This window comes from Microtus ochrogaster, chromosome 6 (assembly GCF_000317375.1).
Source record: "Microtus ochrogaster isolate Prairie Vole_2 chromosome 6, MicOch1.0, whole genome shotgun sequence".
Classification (NCBI taxonomy): Eukaryota; Metazoa; Chordata; class Mammalia; order Rodentia; family Cricetidae; genus Microtus; species Microtus ochrogaster.
The window spans coordinates 23,852,745-23,863,632 of record NC_022013.1 but is presented as its reverse complement, the minus strand read 5'-3'; the positions used below and the strand labels follow the sequence as shown (position 1 = coordinate 23,863,632).

The window sequence follows — 10,888 nt, the reverse complement described above, 5'->3', positions numbered from 1 at the left end:
GAGGAGGAGGAAGAAGAAGAAGAAGAAGAAGAAGAAGAAGAAGAAGAAGAAGAAGAAGAAGAAGAAGAAGAAGAAGAAGAAGAAGAAGAAATTTGAGGCTGAATCTCACTATATAGCCCCAGTCTGGCCTCAAAGTCATGATCCTTCTGTATTAGTTTCTCAAGTACTAGGATTACAGGTGTATGTCCCCACACCCAACACAAAATATTATTAACCAAAGAACTGTGGGCCAAAGGAGGGAAATCAAGATGGGACAAGCTATAAAATGAGAAGAGATAGCTGAGTCCAGGCTGGGGTGGCCAGTCGGAGGAGTCTAGGGCATTTGCTAGTCTGAAGGTGGCGTGTGATAAGTGCACCCTTGGATGTGGGTGATGGCTGAGACAGAACAGAGGTGATGCTGTTGGGAATGGGATGTCTAAGGAGCTAGAGAATTCTACACCAAATAGCCAGCACACATTGAAAGATGTAGTTTAAACTTGCCTTGAACTTGCGATTCTTTCACCTCTGCTGCGTCAGCATTTCCTACTGGCCTGTGCTATCACAATCAGCCACCCAGGGAATTAGGAGGTCAGGGTACAGCCAGGTCACCATCTGCGTGGTTAGTGATGTCATTGGAGAGGATTACAGAAGGTACAAGGTGGAGGAAGTCTGCAAGTCGGGAGCTGAAGTCTGTAATAAATGGCAGGGCAGGACCCACAAGTCCAGGAATAACACAGTGAGCGAGTGGAGAGGGTCCAAGAAGAGAAGCAGGGCTAGAAGGCCAAGGTCATCTCCCGGTGTCTACGTCAGCCTGGGAAGCAAATGGACCAGTGCCCTCAGGGATGCAAGAGGAAACCAAGACCCAGAGGACAAGCAGTGTATCCTAACTCAGACAGGGGGTGCAGCCACCCAGATGGTGGAGCCCTGCCCCCAAATGTCACTCTCCACACCTTGAGGCCCCTACTGAGACAGAGTTCCTCATGAATCTCAGTGGAGTGACTTAAAACTGATGATGTCTTTTTTCCATCACGGCTGTTATCTGCCGTGGCTGGGGAGAGTAATTGGCCCTCCTATCATTTTCCTTCCTCCCTCTGCTCTTCCCAAGCCCTAGAGGAGAGGGAGCAAGCACAAGGAGAGAAGAAATGGGAAGGGGTCGTGGGGACTGGTGATCCCACCAGCCTCCTTGGATGGGCAGCTCTAGCAGGCTTTGACCCCTTAGCAGTCCCATGACAGGCACAGCTTCTGTTCAGACGAGGATGCTGACGCTGCAGAACGGAGGGAGAACAAGCTGAAGGTTCTACCTTGTCACTTTCCTTGTGGTGTTAGGATGGATGGGCAAGCCGATGGGAGTCAAAAGAGATGGATGCTGAGCTTCAGCCTCGCCAGAGGGATTGATGCCAAGCCTACAGATGGGGGCATAGCTTCTTAGTGCTTCTCTAGCCCAGGTTAGACCACAACACAGAGGCAGGACCTTCATGAGCATGTTAGGGTGAGATATGGATGTTTGTTTTTTTTTTTAATTTGGTTTTTTGAGACAGGGTTTCCTCTGTGTAACAGTCCTGGCTGTCCTGAAACCTGTTTGTAGACCAAGTTGGTCTTGGTTCCACATGAAGGAGCATGAATGTCTGGAGTCATGTGGGTATCCTGGGACCCTTGATGGTCACACCGAGGCTGATGCTCACAGGCTAGGAGGCTTCCCAGGTGGGAGAGGCCGAGCTGATGGAAGGCCTTCCAGCGTTACAGTTGATCCTCTCTGTCGGGCTCAGCCCATTGGCCTGCCTGACCTCTGCCATTTCTAGTGTTAGTGGGGGAAAGGGGAGAGGGGGCAGGTAGCTCAGGCAGGCCTTCTTTCCCTCCAGGACCTTCTGGCATCCTGGACCGTGGGACAGAGAGTGTTTAAGACCCTTATCAGGTCATCTCCCAGGCCCTTAGTCCAGGGTCTAATTCTTCTCATAGGACTCCCCATGATGCCATTTCTAGCACCAGGCTGTATCACATCATCTCAAGGTCAAGGTTAAGGAACTGGAGCAGAGTAGGGGCGGAGGAGAGGCTTTTGTTGGTCCCCTCTCTGCCTATGGGGCAGAGTGAATGTGAGAACCAAGCAGGAGAGGCATAAATCTAGCTGAGCCCAACTTTCTCACTGGTCTTTGGAGGCCATAGTCAGTACGTCCAGGACTGGGGATGGGGTTCTGACAGCCAGGGAATCTCTCCAGAAACAGTGATGTCAAGAGGTGGTCTTAATTTGGTTTCCAATCCCATCCGCCTCCATGATAATGAGAGACGGCTGTTTAGATGGTGGCTGTGGTGGAAGACGAGGTGGAAGGGGGTGGGCTGAGCTACGGTATCAAAGACCTTGTTTGTGGCTTTGAAAGGGGCGTGGATCCACTCCTGGCCATCAGTATGTGATATGACACGTGCCCAGGCACTAGTCCGCGATGAGGAGAGGACTCATCCAGTGTAGTGTTTGAGAGTCAATCGTCTCTGGTCCAGCCCTGTTCCTGCTTATAAATAGCAAGTGGACACGCAGAAGGACACGCAGAAAACAGACACGGCTTCCTCCTTGTGTCCTCCTCCCTCTGCCCTCCTCGCTGTGCCCCTGCCCCAGCCGCCTGCTTTGTTTCCTGTTCTTGCAAGGACCCAGCTGGCTCTTCAGAAAATTTTCAATTAGAGAGCTAATGCTAAACTCAGCAGGGATGAGTAACCGGGACCTTGGGAGAGAAAGGCCCAGAATAGAGTTGAATAGCCACCCAGGGTTGCCTTGTGGAGGTGGATACAAGGATATTACTCAGAGCCCAGGCAAGGTGTTGTGGTTGGGACAGAACCTTGGGGCTGGGATGGGGGTGGGGAACCATGTGTCCTAATCTATTCATTGTGGGGACCTTGGAGGGGATGGGGGTTTATCCATTGGGTTGGGATTGTCCCAACCTGAGACCTGTGAAGCCGTGACCCAAAGAAGCTGAAGGTCAGTCTCCTAGGCTTCAGGAGCTGCAGGGGATGGGGGAGGAAAGAGTTGGCAAGGGAGCAGGGGGTTAGTGGGAGAGCCTAGTGGAAAGTTCCTGAAACACAGTGTATCTGTGTAATGGAGTCTGACACTGCACCCCGACATAGGGAAGCTACAAACACAGACTCTTCCCAATTTCCACTGGGGATCTCTGCTATTAAAGAACCTGGGGGGGGGGTTGCAGAAGAGGGTGTAGCAGAAAGAGGGATCATCAGTGTCCACAAAGACACCAGTGGGTGCTGCAAGGGGGACCTGTACGGCGGTGCTAGGGGGTGTGAGCTAGCTAGAGCAAGATTGGGAAAACTGCTCTAATTAAAAAAGCATTTAGGATGAAAACCAGCATTCTCCAGTCCTCTCCTTATCCTCAGCCCTGATTCCCAAGGACCACAGCTCCCCACCCTCTCCCTGGCCATTCTGCCCTACTTGGTCATGGGGCATCTATACTCTTAAACATTGTTATATGCATGCTGCAAATTCTCAGTGTTAATTTTGGTGATTTTTAAAATTAATCTTTCACAGTAGGAGGGGTTTTGTCTCTTAGGCCATCCTCTAGATTTTGACAAGACAAACTCCTGTGTTTTTTGAGACAGGGTCTCTCTGTGTAGTCCTGGCTGTCCTGGAACTCACTCTGTAGACCAGGCTGGTCTTGAATTAATAGAGATCCGCCTGCCTCTGCCTCCTGAGTGCTGGGATTAAAGGCGTGTGTCACTGTTTTGGGTAAAATCCTGTTTTTTTCCTGTGTATTACAGTTATCCTGTGGTGTATGCTTTTCCTTAAATCCACCACTTTGGGTTTCCATGACCGAGTGAACTCTGCCCAGATGCTCCGAAGCCCTTTGCACTTGGCATCTGGACTGCCGAGAGTCACAGCGGGCTTCTCTTTGCTGCTGTCCCTATTGTCTGGGGACTTCTTCAGTTTCCATCCTTGCCTAAGTTTGGCATAGGCTCTCAGAGCTCCTTGAAAAGGGGTCAGGATGGGGCTGGAGAGATGGCTCAGTGGTTAAGAGCACTGACTGCTCTTCCTAAAGGACCCGGGTTCAGTTCCCAGCACCCACATGGCAGCTCACAACTGTCTGAAGATCCAGTTCCAGGAGATCTGATACCTTCACACTAGTGCACATAAAATAAAGTAAATAAACAATAAGAAATATTTTTAAAAAAAGAAAGAAAAGGGGTCAGGAGAAAGAAATATTTCTAGGCCTGGAGAATCAAAGCATCTCCGTACGGCCTGCACTTACACTAGGCAGCCTGATCGCAAACTGAATTCTACTATGGCCTGGATGTTCTACAAGCACCCCACCACCACCCCTACCTGGGCCTGCAGACCAAGTTTCTCTTCTGGAAGTCTTCCTGGAGTCAATTTTCTTTTCTCTCCTTTCTCCTTTCTCTTCCCAGAACTAAAGGATTTCGTAGCTTCTGCTTCTCTAAGATTTTTATATTTTATCTCCTGGTTTCTTTTTGTTCGTTGTCCCAGCATTCCTTACTTTAATGTTCCAATTCTTTTTTTTTTAATTTTGCTTTTATGTGTTTAACTTCCCAAGTTTTTGATCTGCCTCTTCTTGTTTTTATTTCATCTTTTATATTTTTATAGATGCAAATTTTTCCTCTTACTTCTCCCCAGTAAGATATCGATTATAGAATAATTTAAGATGCTATCTCTGATATGGAAAGCTTCATTGCACAAAAATGGGAATATACTTCATACTATTGAGCTTCCCACTTACCCACAATTATGATGGTAAATTTCCTGTTCCAACTATACATTTAATATGTCGTTGGCTGGGTGTGGTGGTGCACACCTTTAATTCCAGCACTCAGAAGGCAGAGGCAGATGAACCTCTGTGAGTTTGAGGCCAGCCTAAATAATGAGTTCCAGGATAACCAGGGCTATGTAGAAAGACTCTGTCTCAAATAAATAAATAAATAAATAAATAAATAAATAAATAAATAAATAAATAAATAAATAAAATAGAGAAAGAAAGAAAAAAAAAGAAAAAGAAAATGTCCTCTACACTTTCTGCACTGTCTGTTTTTTCTGTTTGTTTTGATCTTCTGAACACCAGGCTTTCTTGGGTCTCCCATACCTCCTTACCTCTCTTCTCACATGGTTAGGAGCCAGGCAGGCAGAAGGGTCTGGAACCTGCACTAGCAATACTCCCAGTGCCCATTGTAGGTTTCTGGTCTACCATTCTCTGGTGCACGCTCCAGTACCGGAAGGTCTTTTCTCCGGACTTGTCGTCTCCTGTCCAGGGACATAAGCCTTGCTGCTTGCTTGGGTTCCTGGAGCAGAGAGAGGAAAGGAACTCAGGCCTCCCCTAAGCATCCACACAGTCCGTCTCCACAGCCACTCTCTCTGCCCAGGCAGGGCTCTCTCTTCTCGTGTAGTCTTCAGAGGGAGGAAACTGCCTCTTCCAGGTAGGATACTAAGCTAGCAGGAAAGGCTGGGCCTGCTGGCTGGGGATGACGGGGAGGGTACCATACTAAGGAAGTCCAATCGCTGTATACAGAATTGTCAGTTGGCCTCCTGTTTGCAGGCCACTCTTTATCAGCACCTAACACTTGCCATCTAGAGGCACAGTTCTGGGTACTGGCTTTGAGTCAGCTCTTCTTGACTTTGTAGCTGCAACTTCCTTCGCTCTGCCACCCCCACCCCATGTAGTTTCCATTCTCAAAATCTTAACGTTGTCTCTCTTCTTTGTAAAATATGTGGTAATTACTTGTATTACTTATGTGCGTAGGTTGGGGGGTATTGGGCGCCAGCATGACATGCTTACCTGTGGAAGTCAGAGGTCAGCTTGTGGGAGTTCGTTTTTCTCCTTCCACCATGTAGGTCCCAGCGTTAGAACTCAGGTCATTAGATTTGGCGACAAGAGCCTTTGCCCACTGAAGCATCTAGCCAGCTCTGGTTTTATTTTGTTTTGTTTCAATTATATTTATCTATTTATTCCCTTATTAAACCCTTTCACTGTCCTTGGGAGTCATGGTGATTAATCGTGTTGTCACCGTGACCAGATTTAGGATCTCCATGGAAACGCGCCTCTATGTGTCTATGAGAGAAGTGAAGGCTCTCAGTGAATGTGGGTGGTCCCCTTCCCTGGGTCCAAGACTAAATAAGAAGGAGGAAGTGAGCCCATGTGACAGCAGCTTCATGTCTTTGCCATCCCACCTTCAAGGACTGTCTCATCTCGAACTGTGAGCCAAAATGAACCCTTGCTCCTTGAGGTCATTCTTGTCAACAGGGAACACTGCACAAGCGAAGTGAAGTGGCTGTCACAAGGGTCTGACCCACCCTTCCTCCTCTGTTGACTTTTGAGAGACTAAAATGTGAGGCCTGACCTGAAACATGGTCAGGTCAGCACAAATGACTCAAGGGTAGCACTTTTTACTTCCTGCGATGTAACATACTAAAGGGGCAGCAGCAGACTACATCAGACTGATGTGAAGGGCATCATGAGAAGGCACAACCCGAGGTAATGACCGTATGGCTACTTGCTGTGTCCTACCCCCCTCCCACGAGAGAAGCCAGCGCTACCCTAGGCACCCCTTTGATCCAAGCCAGGAATCATGTTGGGCTCTGCTGCCTTTGAGAAAAAAGAGGGAAACAGAAGCACTTCGGGAACAGCAGACTAGCTCTTCAGACTTGATGTCCTTAGTCTTCTGGTGACCACACCTGGGCTCAGGCAAGCTGTTGACAGAGAGAGAAGGCAGAAGGCAAAAGGCAGGTCTGAGGCTTTCCTGCTCTGGGGACCAGGAACCTTATCGGCGGTGTCACTTTGGCTCCTGGATCTGCAGCCTAAGGCAAATCCCTGGACAGACAGGAGTTGGGTGGGGGCACTGTTTCAGGAGGGACTGCAGGAAGATGACCTTGACTGCAGAAGGTGGGCACGTGGGAATGTGTCTTCCTCTTGACTATCTTTTCAGGAACCTCACGTGGGCTCATTTCACCTACCTCTCTGAGCCTGTTTTCTTCTCGACCAATAGAGTTTATGCTTCCCATCTCATATGCCATTGTGAAGATGAAATGAGGTAACCTTTGCTTGATAAACTGTAGGTTCTCAACGTTGCTTGTGAACATACTAAGAGTGTTAGTAGAAGCCAAAATCTCCCTGTTCCTCTCCTAACCCTGGCCACTGTATTTCTTTCTTCAGGGGTGGGAGGCTACTCAAGAGGGGTGGAGCCTGGGGCAGACTCATTCCCACAGTGAAGGATGCCCATGCCCTCTAGATGGGAACTTTAGGTTTGAGAGTCCCTACGCATCTCTGCCTTCTAGTCTATGAGCTCTGGAGAGGGGTCTGGGAAGTTTGGGGCCGTGTAATAGTATATTTGTTCACAGTTTCCTTTCTCCCTTGCCCTTCCTTCAATCTGGAGAGTAGGTTGAAAGTTAAGATTGGAGTTGCACGAAGGCAAAGATCTCTTGTGTCCCATAGAGACCCCAGCCTTTCTGGAGACATGGGGCCGAGAACTGGGAAACCCAAAGTCTTGCAGGTGGCAGTTTAGAGTCAAGAGGCGTGCGACATAGAACCACTTCTGCTTTCTACTATCTGCCGCAGTAACCTCTGGATCATCTACAGCAGAGGCACTTGGTTGTACTGAGGGCTAGCGAGGCGTGTAATGTGGTCGGGGGCCTGCCCTATACCTGGCTCACCCAGGTACCGCACAGAAAGGCCTGCTTCTCATAGCAGAGAACAGACTGCACTGTCCTGACCCGAAAGCGGCAATCCTCCTGCCTCAACAACAAAGGGGCGGGTAGAGGGAGCCACAGGAGTTTATAACAATTGGGCTGAGAGCGGAGTTCAGAGGCCGTCCTCTTTATTACCTACAAGATCCACCAGATAAAAGAACTAGTCCTGAGAAAAACAGGGAATAGGTGCTGAATTTATTCCTCCCCACAAGCTACAGCAACACACACATGCTATTGGGGTGCCCTTTCCAGTACCAACAGTGTCACCCTGCTGACACAACATGCTTCAACACGAGCTCACAGCGGATCCTGGAGGGCAATTTCAAGGAGAAAGATGAGGATGGGGGTGAGTTGTCATGTTCCCATGACAGCCTTTTTTGTGTTGCCATAGCAACATAGCTCTGCCTCCATCCTGTGTAGTCCTGGTTTCTGTGATGAGCAGAACTCTGTAGCACTTCACAGTATGGGGGTAAGGAGACACTATAATCCTCAGGTAAGTGAACTAGATGACCCCAAGGCTCTCAGCTTAGGCTGAGGCATCTCATGGGCAGGAGGATAGGTTTTTTTGGGTTTCTTACTGACAAGCTCTACCTTTTTCTACCCAAATTTCTACTCCCCAGCTATTGGGTTCCCAGGAGTTGACTGAGTCTCGAAGGTGCAGCTGTGACGGGGGCTAAGAACCATTAGGTTCACTGTCACAGGCTTGTACTACATGAGTCATTGTCTAGCCAGGTCCTCAGCAGGCTACTGTGAAGACCAGAACATATGGCCATGGTCCCACGCGAAGAGCTTCCCTGGGAGAGATGGATACTGGGGATATCCCTTGCACCTCCATGCCCAGGGGCCAGGCAGCCCTCCAGAAGCCTGGTGGTCGGCTCAGATGATAGTTAATCCTCTGCAAACAGGGCAGTGATGGGCATTGTCTTCCAGATCATTCTGCCCAGCTGACTGATACGAGGCAATTGAAGGGAAGGAACTCAATGAGTCTGTGTCTGACTTTGCCGCCATTCAATGCATGCAGCAAAACTTCTGTCAGGAAAGAAGGGAAGTCTCAGAACTAGAACGGCCGCTTCAGAACATTTTAGTGAAACTTGTTCTTGGGCTTGGGAGTGGTGGCACACCTTTAATCCCAGCACTGAGAGGGATCTCTGCAAGCCAGCCTGGTCTAGCTAGTGAGTTCCAGGCCAGCTAGGGCTACATAGTGAAACCATCTCAAAACAAACAAACAAAAACTCCATTCTAATGGATATGTATTTTTAAAAAGATCAACATTTATCTTGCTGTCAAGTGGCATCCAATTGGTGACCTCTTTAGGTTTAAAATTTTCAGCAATTTATTTATTTATTTATTTATTTTTTAAAGATTTATTTATTTATTATGTATACAACATTCCTTCCATGTATGCTTGCATGCCAGAAGAGGGCACCAGATCTCATTACAGATGGTTGTGAGCCACCATGTGGTTGCTGGGAATTGAACTCAGGACATTTAGAAGAGCAGGCAGAGCTCTTAACCTCTGAGCCATCCCTCCAGCCCTATTTATTTATTTATTTATTTTTTAAGATTTATTTATTATGTATACAATGTTCTGTCTGCATGTATGCCTGCAGGCCAGAAGAGGGCACCAGACCTCATTACAGATGGTTGTGAGCCACCATGTAGTTGCTGGGATTTGAACTCAGGACATTTAGAAGAGCAGGCAATGCTCTTAACCGCTGAGCCATCTCTCCAGGCCAGCAATTTATTTTTTAATGTAAAGATCTATTTTATTTTTAATTAGTGTAACATGCCTGTCTGTGTCTGTCTGTCTGTCTTATGGTATGTGCGTATGCGGGTAGATGCCCAAGAGGTAGGAAGAAGGCTTTGGATCCCTTGAAGCTGGAGTTGCAGGTGGCTGTGTTGCAGGTGCGTTGGGAACCAAACATGAATCCTCTAGAAGAGCCACAAGTGCTCCTAACAGCCGAGTCATTTCTCCAGCCCCTTAGTTTTTTATTTTATATTTTCAAAGCATTGAGCTGCAACAGAGTGGGGACCAGCAGGGACCTTCCTTAACTATTGGTTTCAAAAGCACCGACTTTGGCACTAGAGACATCTTGAAATCAACCAAGAGGCAACTGAGAGAGAAGAGAACCTGTTGTCCCATGTACACTGCTCGCAGATGTCAGGGAGGAATCACACGCAGTGAGACAGCAGTATCGCTTTATTGCCCCAGTGCAGAAGCCTCCTGCCCCAGCCCTACTACATGCTGGCAGACTGGGCTCGCAATCCACCCGCCTCCCTGCGCTCAGCCCCGCGCTGCTGCCCGCGCCGCCCGCGTCGCCTGCCTCCTGCCATAGCGCAGGCCGAAGGAGTTCCAGTTGTAGGCTGACAGGTCCTTCTCGCGCTGCACCAGCACCGCTCCGCGGGGTGTCGGAATCAGGCGACCGCGAGCGGTGCACGCAGGTCGCTGGCGCCCCGCGGAGCTATCAACCGGTGGGCATGGCGAGGTCCTACGGGCTCGCAGCCCTGTAACCCCAGATTTCCCTTCTGCGCACCGCGGGCCCTTTTTCCAGGCATTGATGAGTTCCTGGGATCCGGACTGCTGGCCTAGAACAGAGAGCAAAGGCAAATGAGACTGGGAGGCAAGGCTTGCTCAGACCTCTCCGATGCTGGTCCCGGGTCCTCAACCTCAGAGCTTAGCTCTGACCTCAGCGTGGAGCCAAAGTGCTGCTTGGTTAGGGTGGTTAGGCTGCATGCTCCTCCCTCCTTCAATAGCTGTGCTTTCAAGTGCTTGCCAAAATTCCCCTAAATAACTTTATTAAACGACCTCCTTTGAGGAAGCAAAGACTCTGTTCTGTCCTCTTCTGGGCTCTCTGCCTGGCTCCTCAGAGAGTGTCTGCATCTGGAGTTTGAGTGGCCCATAAACACCTGGGGCGCGGGGGAGGGAGGGGACTCCATTTATCTCTCGGAATGGGTGAAACAGTACCATGCACGTAGTAGGGCCCCAATAAGTGCTCATTAAATAAAAGCTAACGAAAAACCTGGGGTAACGGAAATAAAAAAGGTGGAGCCAAGGCCATTGTGACCACGCCCTCCTCACACCTGTGACCTGTGATCTGACCCTGGTTGCTGAGGACAATTGCAAACTTTCACGTACAGGATCCAAGACTGAGTGTGGTCCGGGCGGTGGTGGCGCACGCCTTTAATCCCAGCACTTGGGAAGCAGAGGCAGGCGGATCTCTGTGAGTT

The 10,888-nt window shown here is 49.2% G+C and overlaps 1 protein-coding gene across 2 annotated transcripts in view; it reads right to left on the bottom strand.

Moving 5' to 3' along the window:
• Positions 1 to 9,854: 9,854 nt before the first annotated feature.
• Kiss1 (KiSS-1 metastasis suppressor) overlaps positions 9,855 to 10,888 on the bottom strand; it is a 6,685-nt gene continuing 5,651 nt past the window's right edge. For both annotated transcript variants that reach the window (XM_005348486.3, XM_026779895.1), the window contains exon 3: positions 9,855 to 10,246. In XM_005348486.3, the coding sequence (XP_005348543.1) occupies positions 9,945 to 10,246 (302 nt within the window). In that variant the 3' untranslated portion in view covers positions 9,855 to 9,944. The remainder of the gene's footprint in view (positions 10,247 to 10,888) is intronic.